At 37.4% G+C, this 23,317-nt stretch overlaps 2 protein-coding genes across 25 annotated transcripts in view; one reads left to right on the forward strand and one right to left on the reverse strand.

The window, feature by feature from the left end:
• Positions 1–12,206, forward strand: part of LOC135226451 (baculoviral IAP repeat-containing protein 7-B-like) — a 130,823-nt gene extending 118,617 nt beyond the window's left edge. For 2 of the 3 annotated variants that reach the window (XM_064266042.1, XM_064266044.1), the window contains exon 6: positions 850–6,712. In XM_064266042.1, coding sequence (XP_064122112.1) covers positions 850–1,043 — 194 coding nt within the window. In that variant the 3' untranslated portion in view covers positions 1,044–6,712. Of the gene's footprint in view, positions 1–849; positions 6,713–10,281 lie in introns of those variants that run through there. The other variant, XR_010317228.1, reaches the window with a different exon arrangement.
• A 5,689-nt stretch (positions 12,207–17,895) lies between these two features.
• LOC135226448 (transmembrane protein 131-like) overlaps positions 17,896–23,317 on the reverse strand; it is a 525,255-nt gene continuing 519,833 nt past the window's right edge. For all 22 annotated transcript variants that reach the window (XM_064266036.1, XM_064266031.1, XM_064266024.1 and 19 more), the window contains 2 exons: positions 21,838–22,246; positions 17,896–19,319 (listed from right to left, as the gene is read on the reverse strand). In XM_064266036.1, coding sequence (XP_064122106.1) covers positions 18,952–19,319; positions 21,838–22,246 — 777 coding nt within the window. In that variant the 3' untranslated portion in view covers positions 17,896–18,951. The remainder of the gene's footprint in view (positions 19,320–21,837; positions 22,247–23,317) is intronic.

The raw sequence follows: 23,317 nt of genomic DNA on the forward strand, positions 1-23,317 counted from the left end.
CCTGAGGCTGCACATCATTGCCAGTCATTGGAGAGCAGTTTTTCCAATTTTTTTTTTTTTTTTTTAATTTATATATACATGCATGTATACTGTCATGGGGGTTTTGCCCCTGGTCCTGGTATTTGGGATAATGTCGAGTTCTGGAAAATGGTTATCCAGATGATTGAGGGATTACTGTTGGTAGGAAGATAGGTAGTATGTTTTTAAGATAGAATAGGGAAGTAAAAGTTATATAAGAGGTCAGTTGGCTGCTTAAGTGAAGCACGTACCATAAGTAGAAAAAGGATAGATTAATGATAAATTAAGGAAGTAGATAATTTGGTAAGGTAAAATTAAGATAGCATAAAAGTTTTTAACATAGTTAACAGGAGCATGATCTTATAAGCACCACAACATAGAATAATGGGTAATAGGAGTTGGTGATATATGGGTGGGGTCCTGCTAGGGAAGAGACTAGCTTGGACACCTGTTGCATCTTCAGAGGAGAAAGCAAGGAAATCTCCCATAATTGCACTACCATCCTCTGACTGGGTTTTCTTCCAAATAAGCTATAGTATTTTTGTGAATATGCTAAACCATAAGAATTTTTAACATTAAATGATAAAAATTAGTTTTAACAGCTTAAGTTGTCTCATAGCTAGTAGAACCTAACCTTCGGTAAAGATTTGTTTTTATATTTATAAATTAGTGATTTAAAGGGTATGATTATTAATTCTAGTGCTTTCCTTTTAAAGTCCCAATATGCTGTCATGGTTGTGCAAAAACATTATGTCCTATATTAATAAGAAATTAAGTTTGTCAGAAAACTAGGATCCAGGTGTTATGCAACTTAAATTTTCCTTTTTCCAGGTGATAAACTAAGAGAAGAACTGGATAGAGCCAGGGAGACTGTCATGTGTAAAGTTTGCTTGAATGCAGATATGTCAATTGTATTCCTTCCATGTTCGCACATGGCTACATGTACCTCTTGTGCCCTTAACTTGTCTAAATGTCCGGTTTGTCGAGAAGAAATTAAGTATACTATAAAACCAATTTTTTCTTGAGCACCAAGTTGAGCTTGTGTATCATCTGTGATGCAAATTACCGGACATGAACTTTATGCTGTAAAAGGATAGGTAAGAACTCTTTATTCAGAACTGTAGTTAGCTTTGAATTTTTGTTGTCATTCTCTCAGTTGTACAGAATGTTATCAAATGGATATCTTGAGATTTGCCATTTTCATATAAAATGTATTTTACTTGAAACATTCTAGAGAGGATTAGAAATGTACGATATTGTAGAAAGTAAGATGTAACTTAAAATGGATAAAGACTGGCAACATCTTATGTCATGCACTTTGCCAACAAAACTTTGTACGTAATAAACTTATAGATGTTGCGCATTTACAGTTGCTTATTGCTGATAAGGAAGTTTGATGTCTTGCTCCTAAAGGTAATTTTAATTTCTCAAGTTAATGGTATGGCTTGAAAAATTTTAATCCTATATTTTCTTAAAATGCAAACTAGTTTTGTAATGTTAATTTTTACTGACAATGGCAACTTTGGAAGTGTAACCACTTTCAGATTTTTACATAATATGTAAGATGTTACAGTTTGTAATTTTAAGAGGAGGTATTGCATAATCATTGCATCCATTGATTGTAGCAGTTCATGGCATAAGTGCTTAGTGGTCAATCAGTAGATGTAGCTCAGTAATGCATCAGAACACTTACAAGCTGCAGTTGAACATTTTACATACCATCCAGGTGCTTCTTATGATAGTATATTTGTAATTGTTGTGAATGATAGTATATTTGTAATTGATGTGAATGATATGTAAACATGCGCTCCCATGTTTACATGCTACATATGTTTTTTGAGCTTGGCTCGTAAGGGTTAAGCATTGAAACTCAGTTCTAACATAGAAAATGGTTACATAACATCAGTACTAGGTTGTGGCGAAGAAAATGGATTTTTTTTAAACTTTGTCTTAGGAAATGAATAAGGTGTCTTTATGCAAGTATAAAAGGAAAATGCTTGAAATTATGTTGTTTTATATAAGTAACTTACCAAATAATGATATAGCTTCTATTAGTTTCCAATTTCACTGCAGCTCAAGATTTGAAAAACGTGTTAGTGTACTTTTGTTTTGGTGTAGATAATGACCCTGCCCACTCCCAGGAAGGAATAGGTATGGCATGGCTAAAGAGCTCAATTCATTTCTTCCGGTCAACTACGATACATGGTTGTTCAACAGCTCTCAGATTCTGTAGTTCACTGGATGGTTGTGTTATCTTCATTTGGTGAAGTATTCAGTTCTTTTGGTAGTGCTCTTTTCATCAGCTTATTTAGCTTCCTAATTTTGATTACTGACTGTGACTTAACAGTTTTATTAATATATCAGATTCTAGTACTGAGTGTAGTATCAGATATTGTAGTAAGGGGTTGGCTACATGACCCACACATGCTCCTAGACCAAGGTCCCTGCTAAGCTTTCAAGGCAATAGGGGTCGCTGCCAAGCTCATCCTTGAACCAACCTCCATTCGACGTGTACCTCAAGAAAGCTTTCTATCAAACTAGCCTCACAAGTGAGAACCAGGTCCTCCAGAGCACCCCTGTGGGAGCAAGACTTCTCAACCAGAGATGCAGAACTGTCGGTATTAAAAGTCCTACAAGAGAGATACTTGATTCCTTTCAAGGAGAATCCTCCTTTGGTAAACTCTCCTATCAGCTTAACAGCCTACTCGTTAGGTTTAAAGCAGTTTTCAGCCCTTCCAGGAAGTATCAGTCCCCCTCGAGAAGCAAGCTATAGAAGTAGTCAAGGATTTCAGCACAGAGGAATTTTACAATCACCTGTTTGTTGTCCCCAACACATCAGGAGGATGGAGGCCTCGCCTCCCCTTGTTGTAAATGCTCAGAACTTCTTTGTCCAAACAACAAAGTTCAGAATGGAAACGAACAACTCGGTCCTGTCAGCCATCCAGCAGGGAGATTGGATGGTAACGATAGTTACGCAGGACGCATACTTCTATGTTCCGATACACCAGGACTCCAGAAAGTACCTGAGATTTGCTTTCCAGGACAGAGTCTACCAGTTCAAGGCCTGTTTCAGCCCCCAAATGTTTACCTGGGTTCCTACCCCTCTAGCAAAATGGCTTCACCTCATGGGCATCAACGTCAGCCTTTACATAGACGACCAGCTCCTATGCTCCCCCATCAAGATCATGTACAGAGGAACTGCAGAAAACTCCTCCTTGTCCAGGATTTGGGCCTTCTGATAAACTTCAACAAGTCTTAATTAGTCCCAACACATTCAGTCGTATATTTGGGAATGATGATTGATTCACTTAAATTTCTGGGCTTTTCCGTCTCTCCAAAGGATTCGCAGCTGCATACAGAAAGTCCAAAGTTTTTTCGATCGCCCTTCTTGCTCGGCAAAGGAATGGATGAACTTCCTCAGAACCCTGTCAACCATCAGGAGGTTTGTGCCATTGCGAAGGTTACACACCCAAGTGTTTTGATTTTACCTAAGAACTAGGTGGCGTAGGAAGGTATGTATTCAAAGATTATGTTCCCCATCACTTTGGAATCGAGAAAAACCTTTGGTGGTGGCTTTTAAAGGAAAGATTTTTAGTGGGAAAGTCACTTGACCTTGGAGCCCAAACTTAACATTGTATTCCGATGCATCAAGTCAAGGTTGGGGAGCCTTTTAAATGTGAAGGAGCTGAGAGCGATTCACCGAACTCTTAAGTTTTTCGCAGCAGAGACGTACAACAGGACAGTTGCAGTCCATTCGGACAGCATGACCGCTTTAGTCTACATAAAGAATCAAGGGGGACTCATTCTTTCTCGCTTTACAAAGTGACCAAAGACTTCCTTCTGAGGGCACAAGACAATCGAACCAACATTGTGACCCAATTTATTCAAGGTAAACTAAATGTCCTTGCAGAAAAACTGAGCTGGGCCAAACATGTTCTACTGACAGAGTAGACACTAAATCTATAGGTGTGAACTGACTGACCTATGGAAACGGTGGAGAAAGCTGTCTTCCCTTTTCTGCTCTCCAGCTCCTGATCCCCTGGTGTTTAACAGATGCCTTGATTCAAGATTGATCAGAGTTAGACGTGTACGCTTTCCCACCATTCAGCATGGTGAGTGAAGTGTTGAAGTTCATCACCCACTCCAACACGTCAATGAAGCTAGTAGCCCCCATTTGGCTATAGAAGGAATGGTTCCCAAACCTTGTGAGACTACTGGTAGATTATCTGAGGCTATTGTAAGTGAAGTCTTCTCAAACAGCCTCACTTTCACTGCTATCACCAAAATTTGTTCTCACTCTGACAGGCTTCAGACTGTCTGGGAGCTTGTCAATGGGAAAGGCTTTTCAAGAAAAGCTGCAGAGGAAGTTGCAGGGTTTAGGCACCGATCTTCTGCTACAGTCTACCAGGCAAAGTGGGCAGTTTTTAGAGACTGGTATCTGGAACATTGCAGCTCATCTTGTAAGACCGCTGTAACTTAAATTGCGGATTTCTGACTGTTTTTGAGGTCATCGCATGGATTAGCAACCTCTGCTATTAAAGGTTACAGGGCTTTGTTGAAGTCTGTGTTCAAACATAAAGTAGTGAATATATCCACTAACCAGTATATCAGTGATTTAATAAAATCACTGGACACATCGAAGCACGAGAAATCAACATCAGTTGCCTGGAATTTGGATGTGGTCCTCAAATGGATTTCAGGCACTATGTTTGAACCCTTAAAGGGGGCCGGCCGGCTAATGCCATTTTTTAAGGACAGGACTTTGATATTCATACCACTTGATAAGGTGACTTGGGACATCTCCAAACCGCATATGATTTTCGCCTCTGACCTTCGGTTTTGTGACGCCAGAGCAATTTATCTCAAAGATAAGCATTTTTCAAATTTTATCTCCTCCCTTGATATTTAATATTAAGACCTGGGATTACTACCATATATACTTGAAGTAGACCTCCAGTCCAATGAAGTGTTTTTTTCTAAAAGTAATTTTTTTGTGCTAGATATGAAGCTGGAAAAAAAATTATAAAAAAAAGACAAAAGAAAAATTGGAAAAAAGGGCTTGATTTGATTGTTCTATAATGTCTTTCTGAGTTATGTACCAAATTTCAGTGCTATAGCTTTAAAACTATGTGAGAAGATAGATTTTGAAGATCACTAAGTATAGTTTTGAGATACGGACGTTCAAAGTTTTCCTTTGTATTTTTATAAAGACAATGTTAATAAATAATTATTATTATGAATGCATATTTCTGTTTTTAGGTATTAATAAATCAAAAACCTAATTTATTTCTTATAATTTAATCATAAATGATGATCCCTTTGCTCATATATCGTTTGCTCATATATCGTAGCCTGGGGCACTGCGTCAGGCAAGATGGAGCACTCCTTCCTATGCAACTCTCTCTCTCTCTCTCTCTCTCCTCATTAACTCGGCCTATTTCAGGAATTTTCTTCTGTATGTTAGCGAGATGTTTTCCTTGTATTTTCCTCTTTTTGCATGATGAAATTCTTGCAGAAACAAACATAAACAAACGTAAAAGCAAGAAGGTCAGAGGTGAAACTCGAACGTGTACTCTCTATTTACAAAGACAATGTTTAATAAATCATGATTATAATGAATTTCATATTCCTTTTTGGGTGTTAATAAACCAAAAATATGTTATTTATTATAAATGAAGAACCCTTTGCTCAGCGACCGTAGTCTGGGGTACTGCACGACATGTGCGTCAGGCACCACTCCCTCTCTCTCTCTTCACTAACTACGCAAATTTCGTGTATATTATGATATTCTGTAATCATATTAGAGCTAATTTTCTTCGTCTGTATGTTAGCGAGATGTTTTCCTAGTCTTTTCCTCATTGGCATGCTGAAATTCTTGCCGAAACAAAGATAAACATACGTAAAAGAAAGCGAATGTCAGAGGTGAAACTCGAATGTGTACACTACAAGAGGTTTCTCCTCGCACTGGAAGCCGTAAACTAAGTTCCCTCCTGCCGCCTCATGGAATCTCTACAGATGCCATTGCTCACAATTTTTTTGAAAATAGTTATAAAAATTTACGATAACAGAAGAAATATTGCATTTTCTTGTACGGATCAATGTTTTTGGCTTATTGAGTTACGTTTACTAATTACCCTGTAACTACGAAAGTAAGAGGAATTTTGACAAAATATTTCGTATATGTATTCTCCATTGCCAAATGAAGCTCCATGACTTTGCATTTATTGCCCTATACCCCCATATACAAGGGTTCCGGCCAGCTCCCTTAAATTATTCTTCTTTAAGAAACTTCACGAAGATGACTTAATTTGTAATGGCTTTAGCCACAGCAAAATGAGTGAGAGAGCTTCAAGTGCTTGATGAAAAGGTGGGTTTTCCCAAGGCAATGCAGTTTGCTCATCAAGTGTTTGGTCGATGTCCTGGCCCTGTCAGATCAGGAGAGAGAGTACTCTGCCCAATTAGGGCATCGAAGTGTTATATTGAGAGGACAAAAGACATTAGAGGCCCCTCCCAAACCCTATGGTGTTGGGTAAAAAATCCCTAGCCTTTGAAGGTTCAAGATAAAGCTCTTCTCTTGTGCAAAGTGAAAGCCCATGAAATAAGGGCAGTCGCTACTGGCTTTCAATTGAAATCTTTCGCGCTCTGCGATTTTGCAGTCTGCTTTTTGGAAATGAAAATCTGTTTTTGCAATGTTTTATGTAGTTGTAGGAAGTGGATGCCAAATTGAGACAAACCCATCATTTTATGATTGTCTCTTGCAAACAGGAACAAGTTCTTGCTTGCTGGTACGAAGAGATACGCTTGCCTCTCTCTTAGTACTTGGCCCAGAGGTCTGACCATTGATCCTGCGGTGCACACCCCGATCAATCGGACAGAGGTTTGATCCCTCCCTTGCTCTTACGACCAGGGAGGCACTCCAGGGTTGGACGAACACCAGTCTGTTCACCAAAAAGACTCAGATTCCTCCCACCAAGAAGTGAGTCTTCCTATTGTTAAAGGACCAGAGGGTTTGTATTACGTATCGGAACAAATGACAATTTGTCGAAAATTGCATTTTTCCTTCCTAACTATACAAACCTGAGGTCCTTTACATATAGTCCCACCTCATGCCACCCCTCACTCTGCAACTTTTTGCATGGGCCTAAAGCAAAAGCCCGCGCGCACGATCGGACAAGCAGTTAACTACCGTTCTCCCCTTGTTCGAAGCTTACGACCGTCCCAGCTGCCGCTAGTTACCTTCCTATTGTTAAAGGACCTCAGGTTTTGTATAGTTAGGAAAAATGCAATTTTCGACAAATTGTCATTTTTACAGTGAAATTAAGTTTGGTATAAATTACCAAATAATTTCAGGATTTAAGCCCACCTTCCTCCCCTCTCATGGACATAGGGCACAAACGAATTGAGCTCTTTAGCTATGTTGGACCTATTAAGAATCTTAAGCTGCCATGTAAGTGGAAGCTAATAGCTATGTAATTATTTGGTAAATAGTATATACAAAACTTTATTTTATTAAAAAAAATATCATTTTATCTTCATTTCAAAGGACTTATATCAGTTTTAATTCTAGAGTAATAGGATGTTGAAAACAAATGATAGTCACTTCAAATTTATTAAAAAGGCTCTTGTTAGTTTCATTGTTGAATAATATTTAGGAGCATAGGCTTTTGAGTATCAAGGGCAGTTCATTTTTACTTGGTGACTTAGTTAAGTTCATTATTGTCAGGATCCATCTATTCATTACATTCACAGTGTAGAATGTGTTTTTTTTGGTAAGTTTAAAATCCTTTCATTCTATTTAACTAATCTCTGACAGTTGTGTTGAAGTGTTAGCAAGTTTTTGGACAGTTTTAAATCGTTCAGCATTTCCTTACCTTTTTTTTTTTCTCAATTTAGGTTATTTGTAGTTCTTCAGTTGTGTTGTCTTTCCATATGCAGTATCTTGTACAGTCAAACCCCCGTATTCGTGTTTTCGAAGTTCACAGATTTTTCTTAAGATCGCATCTAATCATTATTCACGTGAAATTAACCAATTCACAGGTTTTTCGAGCGATAAATATTCACATATTAGTTTATTTTGATGTTATTTTCATGACTAAATACATTTTTATGATACAAAAATGATTTACTAATTTTCAAATATTAATAGTGATTAATACTGTCAATGTTAAACAGCAGTAATATCAATTCATTAAAGAAAATACTGTAGTGAATTAGTCAGATTTTAGTTTATGAATTGAAGAATTATGTAAAAATTAAGGAATTTCTATTCTATCCCACATCTTTCCTTTTAGATGCAGGTACTAACCTGAGTTCCAGAGCTGTCAAATATGTCAAGTAATGTGACAGGAGGGGTGGAGGAGGGAGTGAGTTGCTGTGTTGCTGATTAACATACATGTAATCTCTCTCTCTCTCTCTCTCTCTCTCTCTCTCTCTCTCTCTCTCTCTCTCTCTCTCTCTCTCTCTCTCAGATGAGAGAATTTTTATGGTACATTTATGTATGTTTATTGATAATTTCAAATATATAATAATAATATATAACTGTTTTTACAAAATTCATATGTGATAGTATTTTAAAGAAATGCAGTAATCTTTCAATTTCACTCTTTTAAATAGAGGGGGTTCGCGGGTTTTAACTATTCATGGGGCGTCTGGTACGCATCCCCCACGAATACGGGGGGGTGTCCATTGTATCAGTATACATATCCCATCCAGCTTAAGGCTGAGTAATATTTTGTGTTATCATGCAGTTTTGTACTGATAGTTTCATGAGGAATTAACATAGATATTTTTATGAGTTTTATTAGATATTAGGTATGAAAAACTTGAACTCTCAGTGAAAAGCTTTGTTTTTGTATAATCCGGTAGTCTAGTCACGTTTATACTTAATGGAATAAGAAAGCTAATTATTATAGTTATTTGTATTATGCTGAATCTCATGATTCACATTATAACTGTGTGCTACTTTCCTGAATGTTTTGTTTGTTCTTCCTATTGTTTACTTTATCCTACATTCGTAATCTTCATGAATTGGTGACACTTCCTTCCCATTTTAAAACAGTGGTCTGTTAGCTTAATAGTCACACTGTGCCCATGCAACCCCATGGATCATGGGTTTCTAGGTAGGTAAGAACTTCACATCTCATGTTTCCAGCTTGTTGATGGCATGCTCTGTAATTTTAGAGTATGTTTTGTCATTTTCATACTTTAAAATTTAAAATTGTTCCCCTTCATGCAATATACAGTACCATAAACAATCGTTTTATCGTCTCTCTCTCTACTTGATTTTGCACTTTCCATGATAGTGAATTGTAATAAAATCATTTTCATTTGGAGGTGTAGACTGTTTTTAAAGTACAGTTTAGAAATGGGTCTCAGTGCTGTATTTATTATTTGTAAATGCATATAATATAGTGTTGCAACAGAAAAGGCTTCTCTTCATTTAGCCAACATAATTAATCCAGTTTCCCAGAATTACTGACATTTAATTCCAGATTTTGATAAGTTCAGGATTGCAAAGCGTGAGAGTTTAATCATTTTCAAAATAGTGCTGTTTATTTTACTGGCAGCTCCTTATATAATACTTACTTGTCTGTTAATAAGAATCTATATTAAAAATTGTCAGCTCTATCTTTTCTTATTTGTTTCTGTTTGGTGCTTGACTAACTTTACTGTGGTGTATAAGGAATTTGAATTTTGTTATAATTTTATGGCTGCTGTTTTATCAAAATTATTTTCATTACAGTATATTTCTTACCTAGTTTTTGTCTCATATATCAGTACCAATGAGCCAGTTTGTGTTGAGTAGCTGTTATCCATTAGATTAAGTATTATGTATTTATTTAATTAGTATTTGCATTGTCTTTGCCATTTTACCTTATTTTCAGGATAATATTTTGGAGAAGTAGTTTAAAAAACAATAAATTTTCTAAACACAGAAGGTGATTGGTTGTTCTATTGATTTACAGGAATCCCATTATATACTGTGAATACCAGGTACAGTTGAGGGTTTTTGCCTATTTTGTCAGAGTTTTTAAAATCTTGATCAGTGTATCCTGTGTTACAAAATAGTGTATATTTTATTATGCATTTTTATTATTTTATTATGCATTTTTATTTCTTGTGTGTTATTCAGCCTAGAAATTAAGCATTTGCATAGCAAAGTGCCTTTTAGGCTGTGTAATTTGGACTTCCATTATTTTTTGACCGACTGCTTTATTTGTCCAGTATTTATTGGCACATGATTGCTTTTCCCAACACCCGTAGGGCTGCTGAGTAGACTGTTGACTGGGTGGGGATGATCCCTTTGCATTTGTGTTTACTCTTCCACCATGTGATAACTCCTATGAGTGTTAAGCTTTTTATTTTTCTGCTACATCAGTGATGTCATCCACTGTATCAAGCATATGGAACATATGACTGGGCACAACTGAATGAAACCGGTATCAGAAGCAATTGATCCCTGAATCATATTGGTCATAATGTGCCTTTGAACACATATTGACAAACAGGAACTGCTGACTGAAGGAGCGGACTTAGCTGGAGTTCCAGGCCTGGGACGTGGCTGCAGTTCTGAATCTGATAAAGACAACTGATAGTGTGTGCAGGCATGGCAGAAGCGCCAGATATGCTGTGATTTTATGCCTGCAACATGGCTAGGGTTTGTGTGCCTACTAATGTCAATTAACAAAAGACATTACATTGTTATGGTCTCAGCCCCCAGAGAAATAAACACAACCTTGGTTCCAAGTCTGTAGCATGCCTGGGAAAGGCATTCAGAGTGAGTGTACATTCAGAACATGTTCACCCAACAGGAAAGATAGGCATGGTTGGGGGGGTCCTTGGCCAGGGCTTAACACACTGTATCATGAATGGTGAAGAGACAAATAGAACATGAAGATATGGCCAGGTTTCTGTAACTGATGATAATGACCAGAAGAGGCATATACCATTCGAGTCCATGCCTGGAACATGGCCTTGGTTATCTTTTGATCAGAATCAACTGGCAGATGTGCTTCAAACATACTTTGACTCCCTGTTCACTTTAAAGACAGGGTTCCTTGTTACTATCAGTCCCGTGAAACCATGACCCAGGTGTTGTGATGCCAGATAACCTACAGTCAGTTCTATGAGCGTTTAAGTTGGACTGTTGGCTCCAGACAGTTATAGTAAAGGTTTCCTTTAGGCAGCTTGTTTTTTCCACTTAAATTGCAGTTCACACTACTAATGGTGGGTTTATGAAATAAAATCAGTTGTAGCTATTGAAATATAAAAATGATCTTTTCAAAAGCCCATTATTCACATAAAATTTTCAGCCTTCAACCCTACTGATTTCTTACAGTTATAGCTTCTATATATATCAGCTTCTATATACATGAGAACTGAGGCTCTTAACTACCTAGAACCAGTGTTCCTTTGGGCTGTATGGCTAATGTGGATATTCTTTTAATTCATGTTTGGAGTGTCAAGGACTTGTGAAGACCACGAATATTGTCTCTTGTAAATGATGGTTTTTTTACTAATCAGCTTTGTTTTTAAAGATAAGTTTTCATAGAGCTCTAGTCAGTTGCATAAAATTGATGGTGGTGCTATTGAATAAAATTAATTGTTCCTATTAGTATTGTGAATAAAGAAAAATTTAAGTTTTTCTTTGCTCCTATTATTTTTCTAACTAGTGTGATAGTTAATTAAAAATTTTCCTAACGTGTACAGCATTGCCTTGTGTATGAATTTACCTTTCTTTTATTGGTCTGTAACCAAGATAAAAATTTAATTATAGTTTTGGTTTAGTGTCTGATGGTTTATGCTAAGGTAATATTTTACTGTTGCCTAATACTTGAAGGCACATAGAATGAGTAAAAATGATTTTAGACAAGTGCACTATTGTATATTTCTTTCCTTATTATGGAGAGAGAATTTAAAAAAGAAGTGTGGATGATTAGGTAAGCAGCCACATCACCATAAACGAAGATCCACATTTCAAGTTGTCAGGTTACCTTTTTATGGGTGGCTCAATTGACTTCTTGTAAACTTGGCTTGTAATAATTGATCAGAAATTCCATTACACTAAGAGTCTTGTACCTTCAATTACAATTGTAATCCTTTTGCTAAATTTGCTTATGTAGTTTTGTTTCAATTCATAAATGTTATTGTAAATTTTTGTGTGTGATTTGAATACACTATAGTGATCCTTTGTTACCTTATTTCCATTCAGATATGGTGTTTAATGAAGAATATCTGTCTATATGTTTTGTCAGGATCTACGACTTTGTTTCTACCTAGTTTCCAGAGTTCATCTATACAATTTGAAGGTTTTAGAAATTTGCAGTTTAGTATATTTCTAAAACTAAAGGGTTTTCAGTATGTCGTTTGCATTTATATTTACCTGATATTTCAAATTACAGTGGTCCTCACCCCCTCCATATTCGCGGGGGATGTGTACCAAACCCCCCGCAAATAGTTAGAATTCACGAATAGTTGGAATCCTTATAAAAATGCTGAAAACAGCCTATTTTGTAAGTTAAAACTCAAGAAAAACCCACTAAAAGTTTTTATACTTGGGTTTTTTAATAGTTTTATCACAAAAAGTGCATTTTATAATGAGTCCCTTCATCAGGTTTGGGGGAGACCCATGCTGGACCTTTTTGCGACTCTTGCGACTTGGTTTAACCGGAAACTGGAGATATTCTGTTTAATGGTTCCTGATCCTTTAGCGTTAGCAGAGGACGCATTTCAACATCCCTGGGATTTCCCTCAGTTTTGTTTGATCCGTCAAGTTCTGAACAGGCTGAAGTGCCAACTCCCGCAACGAACCAACCACAACACTAGGGACATCACTATGCGCTCTCCCAACAGATGACTCTCTAACATGGCCGCGAATAGGCACAGGCGTGGCAGACGTACGCACGTGTGTCGGTGAGGAATCCTGAACACTCGAGATTGAATGAGAATCCCTCGGAGTCAAATTCCTGGAAGTAACAGGGAGAGGGGCAGGCAAACACTCCTGCTGCACGAACTCTGCACTCACAACCTTCGACCTCTTGAGATAGAGAAAAGGAAGGGATCAAATAGCTGATGTATTAGCTAAAGCAGGAGTTTCAGCAGAAAATATTAGAAATTGTGTAGAGGGCATAGAGCTGGAGAATACAAAGGATATTAAGAGGGGATTAGGTTAGAGGTCAGAGGGGAGGGAGAAAAAGGTAAGTGTGATTATATGTTTAGTCAGTTTTTTTTTGTATTGGTGAAATGTGGGCGATGTTCAATGTATGGGAAATATGTTTGATTTTAGAAATGTCTTGATGTATTTAAGTTTTGTGACGCTATATTAGACAAGATGGCGACAGTGTGGGGGTAAAAAAGTAAACAATAACAGCGGGTATAAGAGGACGCACGGAACTGGTGTTTGGTAGGGTAGGAGAGAGCTCTCTGTCTTGTATGAGTTGCTAGTCATATTGTGGAAAGAGGAACGTAAACAGGTGGGTAGATTGCACATTTGTGGTATATAGGAAAGATCAGGCTAGGAAAATATTCGAAAGGAGGAAGCTAGGGGTGGTGCTCCTCCCCACACCCTGCCATTGATAGCGATACGGAGCAGAAACCTTGGTAGTGAATGTTCTTCGGGAAGGATATTTACTTCCCTTTGAATCTTTGCCACCTCTCACCAGACATCTGGGCTATCTCCAAACCTACGTACCCAGTTCACTGAATGGGAGGTTAAAGTAATGCTGAAGAAAGGCATTGTGGAAGTTGTAACAGATTGGTCTCCAGGCTTGTACAGCAGGAGAGATGGAGACCAATCATAGACCTCGCTCCCTTAAACCAATTCCTTTGCCAGACTTGGTTCACAATGGAAGTGACACGTTCAGTGCATACAGCCATCAGGGAATCTGATCTCATGCTTATGCTGGACCTGAAGGATGCTCATTTCCAAATAGTACCCATCCATCAGTCCTCACACAAGTACCTCCACTACCCTTGGGGAGACAGTGTACCAGTTCAGGGCACTCTGTTTTGGGCTCTCAACCACTCCCAAGGCGTTCATGCAAGTGTTCACCCTTATGTCAACTTGGGGCCCATTCGCACGTGATACATCTGAGGTATCTCTATGATTGTCTAGCCCTGGTGAGCTCTTGTTCGCCGTTGCTCTAGGACAGGGAGAGACTTCTTGAGTTTGTTGCAGCCTGGGAGTTGTATTATACTTCAAGGAGTCCAATCTCATATCCAAGCAGAGGATAATGTACTTGGTCATGCTGATAGACACAGCAGCAGTTAGAGTCTTCACCTCAAACTCGTGTACCAGCAAGTTCAAGGAGGTGGTGCAATTGATCTCAGCAGGAACAAGCAGCTCAGCAGTGGTAAGTTGTTCTCGGTCACCTGTCATACTTTTTGAAGCTGGTCCCTCATGGGTGGCTTCACCTTCATCCCCTTTAGTGGAGAATGAAGGCATTCTGCTCTCCAGCAAGGGACTCCCTGCACCTTTCCATTCCTCTCTTAAGGGGGCCGGCCGGAACCCTTATATATGGGGGTATAGGGCGAAAAATGCAGTCATGAAAAAATTCATGGAGCTTCATATGGCAATTGAGAATACATATACGAAATATTTCGTCAAAATTCCTCTTACTTTTGTAGTTACAGGGTAATTAGTAAACAAAACTCAATAAGCCTAAAACATTGATCTGTACAGGAAAATGCAATATTTCTTCTGTTATCGTAAATTTTTATAATTATTGTCAAAGAAATTGTGAGAAATGGCATCTGTAGAGATTCCATGAGTCGCAGAAGGGAGTATCAAGTTCAACCATGATTCAGTGCAAGCACAGACCTCAAGTAGTCCACACGTTTGAGTTTCACCTCTGACATTCGCTTGCTTTTACATATGTTCATCTATGTTTTGGCAAGAATTTCATCATGCCAATGAGGAAAAGACAAGCAAAACATCTCGCTAACATAAAGACGAATAAAATTCGCTCTAATATGATTACAGAATATCATAATATATACGCGAAATTAGCGTAGTTAGTGAAGAGAGAGAGGGATGGTTGCGTAGTAAGTAAACGCCCCCGTCTTGCCTGAAGCACATGTCACACTGTCCCCCAGGCTACGATCTTTGAGCAAAGGGATCTTAATTTATGATAAATAACATAGTTTTGGTTTATTAATAGCCAAAAAGGAATATGATGAAATTCATAATAATCATGATTTATTAACCTTGTCTTTGTAAAAAGAGAGTAAAACTTCGAATTTCACCTCTTGACATTCTCTTGCATTTACGTTTGTTTATCTTTGTTTCGGCAAGAATTTCATCATGCCAAAGAGGAAAATACTAGGAAAACATCTTGCTAACATACAGAAGAAAATTCGCTGTAATAAGCTGGGTTAGTGAAGGAGAGAGAGAGAGAGAGAGAGAGAGTTGCGTAGGAAGGTGCCCCCCGTCTTGCCTGACGCAGTGCCCCAGGCTACAATATATGAGCAAAGGGATCATCATTTATGATTATGATAAATAAAATAGTTTTGGTTTATTAATACACAAAAAAGAAATATACATTCATAATAATCATTATTTATTAACATTGTCGTTATAAAAATACGAAGGAAAACTTTGAATGCCTGTATCTCAAAACTGTAGTTATTGACCTTCAAAATCTATCTTCTCACTAGTTTTAAAGCTATAACATTGAAATTTGGTATAGAACTCAGAAAGACATTATAGAACAATCAAATCAAGCCCTTTTTTCCAATTTTTGTTTCTTCTTTTTTTTTTTATAAATTTTGTTTTCCTGATTTATAGGGTTTATTTTTTTACCATAATGAAAAATTCATATCTAGCAAAAAAATAACATTTAGAAAAAAAAACTCATTTGATTGGAGGTCTACATCAGGTCTATATATGGTAGTAATCCTAGGTCTTAATATTAAATATCAAGGGAGAAGATAGAATTTGAAAAATGGTTATTTTTGGGATAAATCGTCCTGGCGTCACAAAGCCGAAGGTCAGAGGCGAAAATCATATGCGGTTTGGAGATGTCCCAAGTCACCTTATTAAGTGGTATGAATATCGAAGTCCTGCCCTTTAAGAGTGGCATTAGCCGGCCGGCCCCGTTAAGAGAAGTGATATAGGACTTAGCTTGCTGGCCAAAGACAGGAACCTTGTAATAGGAGTGTCACTTCATGCACACCCCCTCTCCTGAGTTGCATTTGTTCTTCAGTGCATTGAGAGAGGGATGGGGTGCACACCTGGAAGAGTTGCTACCTTTTTGGTTGTGGGATCAAAATGACAAGTATCTCCACATCAGTATCCTAGAAATCAGGGCAGTCTCCTTGATTTTCCAAGTTTGAGTGATGGGGCACTTCGTAGTGCTGATGAGCGACAACTCCACAGTAGTGGCATAAATCCACGACCAGGGGACAGGTATCCCTTCAGCTTCATGAGTTGATGGTGCAGGTGCACGAGTGAACAGTAGCACACTAGATGAGTTGTCTGCCAGTTACATTCCAGGCAAGAGAAATGCAGTGGCAGACAAACAAGTCACCAAGGTCAAGAAATAGGGACAGAGTAGTCCCTTAACCCAGACATAGCAGAAAGATTGTTTAACCTTTGGGGAAGACCAATGTTAGACCTTTTTTGCAACCAGGTACAACAGGAAGTTGCCAGTGTTCTGCTCGGTTCTCCTGGAGTGGCCACCAAGGTGGCAGGCCAAGTTCATACCAATCGCCACTGAGGCGCTGACATGCCAAATGGTACCTGGACCTGATAGCTTTGCTCCTGAGGTTCCACCAGTCTGCAGACCCCCTGTCTCTTCACAGCTGGAGACATCCAGCATCACTTGTGAGTATGAGGATTTCCTTGTCAAGCAGCAACAGAGATGTCTGGACACCTTCGCAATTCCTCTGCAGCTGTCTACCAGGGGAAAGTGGCTGTATTCTGTGGTTGGTGTCATAGACAGGATATCTCTGGTTGGAGCTACTATTCAGCAGGTAGCAGACCTCCTCCTCCTCCCAATCTTTTATACCCTTCTTCTCACTGAGCAAAGGATCAGTTGGTGAGCTGTCATGTGCTGGAATGGGCTTGATGCAGTTGAGTTACATTTCTGAGCGTCCTTTGTTATCTAATGTACTGTAGATTAATAGGAGCAAGTCCTACTGTCTGTCTAGCAAGGAGAGAGAGGGGCTGACAATAAAACAAACCCATTGGTTACCTTTAGCTTTTTTGTCTCCAACATTAAAAGTTCACCCAGACCTTTTTCAAATCAATGCACCTCCCAAACCTATTCATTTGAAAGGCTCGGTAGTCTGGTGGTTGAACATTCATATGTTCAACAGGTCAGAGGCATGGACGCCTTCCTTTTCCCTACACAACCAGGAAGAGCCCAGGTGAGGTGAACCACCAGTCGGTTCAGAAGCTTACTTGGAATACTCCCACCAAAAAGCAAATCTTCCATATGTAAAGACCAAGGGTAAGTATTCATGTAGGAACAAACGATAAATTTTAAAGAATTTGCGTTTCCTAACATAAAGCGTGAGGTTTTTACATATACTGCCCACCTCAGGCCACCCCTCATTGTTACCTGGCCCAGAAGGTATGTGAATCCATTGTTAAAATTAAATGGCCAGTTTCAGCTGCACTGAAGGTATTCCCATTTGTAATAACCTCAGGTTTGTATGTTAGGGAAATACAAATTACTTTAAAATTTGACATTTAACAAAAAATTCAATATAGTGTATGTGTAACCTAAGCTAACTTTTAATTAGTTTAATAGAGAATTTACTTTTATTTAGCACTTTATGTGAAAACCACACTTGTAACAAAGGAGCAATATGCCTATGCCACACTTGTACAAAAGGGGGCTATATGCTAAAGTCAAAAGAAAAATAAAATGCAAATACTCATTTCATTTTATTTGTCCATCGAAAAACACTCTTGGTATGTCTGACAACCTGCTCAGTCTCAAGAGAGTTCAAGACAAGCAGGACTCTAGAGTAGAAGTTTCCTTATCTGCGAGTGATCAAATACTGAGAGTGGGAGAACACACAATACTGGTTGGAGAACTTGGCCTCAAGTACAGTCAAAAGAAGGCACACTAAACATATTCCACCACTTGATGATAAAGCCTCCTACAATTTCCAAGTTTAAAATATCAGTAACAAGTGCCTGGTGTATTCCATTTTAACAAGAGCATGTCATCATTTTAACATAGGTGTAATATTGTAAAAAATTTAAACAGTGCTTTATTACTACATAATGCTTTCAAAGGTCTCCCACAGTTTGTTCATGAAAAAGATCGAGTACCCTCAGTTGACTGCACCTTTGCCACCGCAGAAATACTGACTACCAGGATGGGCTGAAGAACACAGACCTGTGAAATTACTGTTTTTCTTCACTTCAATTATAGCCTTTTTTAAAGACTATTGCTTAATAGTATAAGCACATGAATAATTATTAAGAAACTTTTAAATTTTTAGTTCTACAATAAATGATTTCGTGATTCATTATAGCAATGGTGTGCACATAACCATCAGTGACTGCATTTGGCAAAATAGTATCTATATATGGCACAAAGTAATAATTGAAATAAAATGTCTTCTAAACATGGTTTTTATGTCAAAATAACTGCATTTTGTTCTGATTAATCAAAACATTTTAAAACGACTAAAAAAAATTGCAGCTTTTCATACTGAAAAAATCCTATCTAGCCTTGTCTTTACAAAAATATTTAGAGCTAAATAAAAACAAAAATAAAAAACCAAATGTAGCATACACTTCACTAAAAAAATAATTTCCTTTCTTTTTAACAAAAACTAAAATATACACTAAATACCATGATGATGGTAAGTGCAATAAATTCTTTCTTTACTTCAAATAAATAACTCTGGGCATTTCCTGATGTGCCATGCACCAAAGATGGTATATGGATGCTCCACTGTTGCACATCAAAAAAATTAAATATCTTTTTTTTTGGTTGAAGGTGCCCACATGTCACCAGGGTGGTTTGATGGATTAGACCATATGCTAACAGAACTAAAAGGATCAAATCCTAATCCTTTGGAGATTGCCCCACTAGCATCAATTCCAGACGATGGTTGCTGCTGTAGAGTGGCCCAAGGTGATGATGACTGGGAATGCTGGGTGGGCGAGCCTTCATTTGACGACCAGAAGAGAGGAGACCAAATACTAGGTAGCGAGTCCCAAAGGCTGGGTGTTGGTGCACTACCCGAGCCCATGTTCATTGTTTCGTTACTGTAACCACTACCCTCTGGCCACAATGAACCGCCTACTTGAGGATTGTTGTAATGTGACCAATCTTCTTCTGTACGGTGAATGGAAGATTTAAAAGGATTGAGTTTTGCAATATTAATTACATTTTGAAGGGAGCTATAAATCTAATATTAATACTACCTTGTGAAATTATGACTGTGGCCTCATGAATACAGTAGTATCATTTACAAATAATAAAGTGATGAACCAGACAATTTTAAAACAAAGATATCTTTAACAGTTTGCAAAAAGGTAATTAGAGTGCCTATGAGTAAATGACGAAACATTAAAATGGCAAGATTAACTAGATCTGGAATTTCTGCTTGTAATTTTTATCCAATGCCACTATTTACCTCAGGCTAACAGATAACATGAAAAAATGATGGTGAACAGTATGTAGTAGTATAGGCCTACTTGTTGATAGCAACAGCTTACTTCCTAAAGGTTGAAAAGTTTTAGGGGAAACAGAAACACGAATAGAATTCTATAACCTTACAGTGGAGATAAATAACTACTGAGCAGTGAGATCTGAAGACTACAGATTTCCCTGTAGTAAATGTGAGTAGTAGTAGAGTGATGTGTTAAGAAGCTACCTAATGATGAAAAAATGGGAGAGTCCTTAAACAATGATAAGACTAACTATAAAAAAATGACTGAGAAGGGGTAAGGGCAATTTCAGCTCGCAAACCAATTACCAACCACATGTGAGAGCATACTTAAACCATGAACAAATTAGACCACAAACTATGTAACTAAGTTGAAGAAATTTTGTAATCAAGTTGAAGGAATTATCGCCTTGCACCTCTCAGCATCTAAGCTTTTTAGCAGCAGGTTAAGCAGTCTATACAATGTTATCTTTATGGAGTTTAAACAAACTTGGATAAATTATTTTGAAATCCAGGTTTCTTCAAAATTCATGAAGATTACACTCTATTGACGCTTTATCCAAATCGATGTTTGATATGAGAGATTCAACTACATCCTCACCAAAGACAATCAGAGAATTTATTCCATTTATTCTTGGAGTATTAAACTCTCACTCAATAGTCAGATCCCTATTCAGGTAGGTTGATAAATGAAGATGAAAGCAAAAAATGTGAAGGCTGAATTGTCTGCAAAAGTATGAATGAGAAGAACCAATGGCATAAGATAATCCAGAGCCCATCAGAGAGGATTAAATAAATTTCATCGAGTTAAGAAATATGGCCGTGAGTAGCTACTGCCTTACAGAGGCCATACTGATCCAGTAGTTTCAAAGTGAAAGTTTTTAAAGTTCTAAATACTATTATCTTCAGGAAATAACAGAACTTGAACATAAATTCCTTGAAGAATCACTGACGACTATAATTTGGACCACATGCCAACTCCACATATAAGATCCCAAATCATACAACCCTTAGGAGCAGAGAATATTAAGGTTGGCTTAGCATTAGTAACAGAAACATTGGAATTGCAAGATATACTTCTATGAAAACAATTCTAAGCAAATGACCTTTTCCTTAAGAGACTACCCTATATACTGATCAGGATAAAAATGAGAGGTAAAGTTGCAACTGGTTCCCAATGGTTGAAGTCAAGATAGATTTCTCATTAGTGAAAGTAAGTAGAACTGGTGAAACTAAGTTAGAACTGGTAAGTCGAGAACTTTAGCAAAAGACCAATAATTTTTTCTTGGTGGCTGAAGTCAAAATAGATCTATTATTATTAAAGTAGTCAAGATAGATTTCTCATTTAGTAAAATAAAACTTCAAAATACAGGAGTGATATGATTTCAATTATTTCAACACACAGGAAACAGTATGAATAGCAGCAGGAGGACATAAGCCTTTTCAGCACATAAACCTTTTCAGCATGGCTCAAGACCTCATTGGCATTGGGTTTCATCTAACCAAGTAACAATTCTGGCTGGTAACTAAAAAAAAAAAGCCTTGGCTGGCATCAGTTTGAAAAGCAGAAGTGAGGTGAAGGTTTTAGATTAAGATAGACTGAAAACTGATGTCCTGACCCAAGAATGGAAGAAGCTGTGCAAATGCCATTTCAATGGTGTTTCATGGTCATGACAATTCCTGATAGCAGCAAATTATTACCAGATGATGTGAACAGGAATGGCACTACTTAGCAGTGCAGGAGTAATGGAAAATGGAAGCCTGCAATATGAGAGTGAAGGAGAAAATGTGTTTTTAATTTTTAATCATAACCTAATGTATCCCCCTTATGAACATGCAACTGCAGACTTTTCTAAGATGACTGTATTCCAAGTTTACTGCATAATAAAGTACTTAATCCTGTGCATCCTTTAGGATGGTTGGACATCCACACATCACTTACACATTTTTTCTGGTGTAAACTTGATGGAAAGGTATAAAATGTGCCTAAAATTTGGTTAAGCTCGAGATGATTTATTCAAGGAGATAAGTGCCAGAAAAATTAATTATGTAATTTTTTTATTAAGACACACCTAGAATGTACCCGTACATAAGTCTTGTTACTGTTAATTATCTTTAATCTAATGGCCACAACAGGAAAGGATACAATCCTACCTAAAATAAAAAGAATATAGATCTACTAACCTGTTATTGAGCCTTGTTGTGTTGGATCATGTGACTGTGCCAAACCTGGTGGTGGTCTCAGAGGGGTAGGAGCCGTCAGCATTTTTGGATCCCATGAATGATTGCTATTACTAGCTGGCGATGCTGGAAGGGAACCACTTTCACCATACCCACTATAAAGACTTCGTGAATAGTTATCTTTCATCCGATGTGAGAAATTATTATCAGGAATGGTAAACAGAGAAGAATTGGTAATTGAAGTTGTTGAAGAACATGTCACAGGGCTTGAAATTCCATGCATACAGTTGCTGTTCATGCTGTTGGTGTTGTTGTTACCATTGCCATTAACTTTCTGTCCAATAACTCCTAAAGGTTTTTCTACTCTTTTCACTTCTGGTGGAACTTTAGCAAATGGAGTTACTTTTGCCTTCTGTAAAAAAAAATAATTTATATGAGTAACATCCTTATTCATTCCTAAAGTTAATAATGAGAGCTTAATGAGAAGTATTAATAGTTTTGAAACTACAATGTAATATGTCCACACAACAAGTTGGCTAAAAAAAAAATTCTGTTAAACAAGGGTCGAACATTGATGCAAGAACAAACTCAAGTTAGATTAGCAAATGTGAAAAGAGCAAGGGGTATGGTTGGGATGTAAAATAGGTAGTTCTGAAGGGACACTACAGAAATCCTAATATTAATACTACTGTACAGCACTATCTCCTATTCCCCCCAACCCTCCACTCCCATCAGTGCACATGTGCACTATAGGCATTACCAACAAGATGATTGCAGTGTCCCTTCTACCCTTAGCTACACTCACTTTTTAGTCTTTTGTTTTACCTCTATCATCTTATGCAATTTCTCTTACCTCTATCATCTTATGCAATTTCTCTAACTATCACTTCATAGCAACTGTGGAGTTTTCTCCCAGTATCACCTTTGGATACTTTACTTCATACCATTTATTTTCTGGATCTGTTTGCATTGCTGTAAACAATTGTTAACCTTCTTTTCCACTGCCTTAAGAACTGAATAGCTAAAAGTGCCCCAGTGCTAAGCTTTATTGCCCATTTTCATCATTCATTCAATTATTGTGGTATGAATAGTATACTCTAGTAAGTGCACAAATTCAATTTCAGTATAAAATAACTGCATAATTTTGTGCTGTGAATATACTCTAGTAAGTGCATTCTGTTTTAGTATAAAATAACTCCATAATTTTAACAGGTTTGCCCAACCATGACTGTTGCCCTTCAATTTTCAAATTGTCTTGAAGGAAGCTGGATAAAGTGAGTCTTTCTACTATATTTTAACAAAACTAACTACCAACATGGCAATTTCAAAAATGAATGTACACAATGTAATTTAGTATTTAGCCTTTTGTGAAAGCCAGGAGCTATAAATGTTAATTATGATAATCAAACATTAAATTAATGATATAGAAGCATAAAACTAGTCATTTAACACACATTGAGATTAGTATACATGGTATGAAATG

Source organism: Macrobrachium nipponense, chromosome 14 (assembly GCF_015104395.2).
Source record: "Macrobrachium nipponense isolate FS-2020 chromosome 14, ASM1510439v2, whole genome shotgun sequence".
In the NCBI taxonomy this organism is placed as follows: domain Eukaryota; kingdom Metazoa; phylum Arthropoda; class Malacostraca; order Decapoda; family Palaemonidae; genus Macrobrachium; species Macrobrachium nipponense.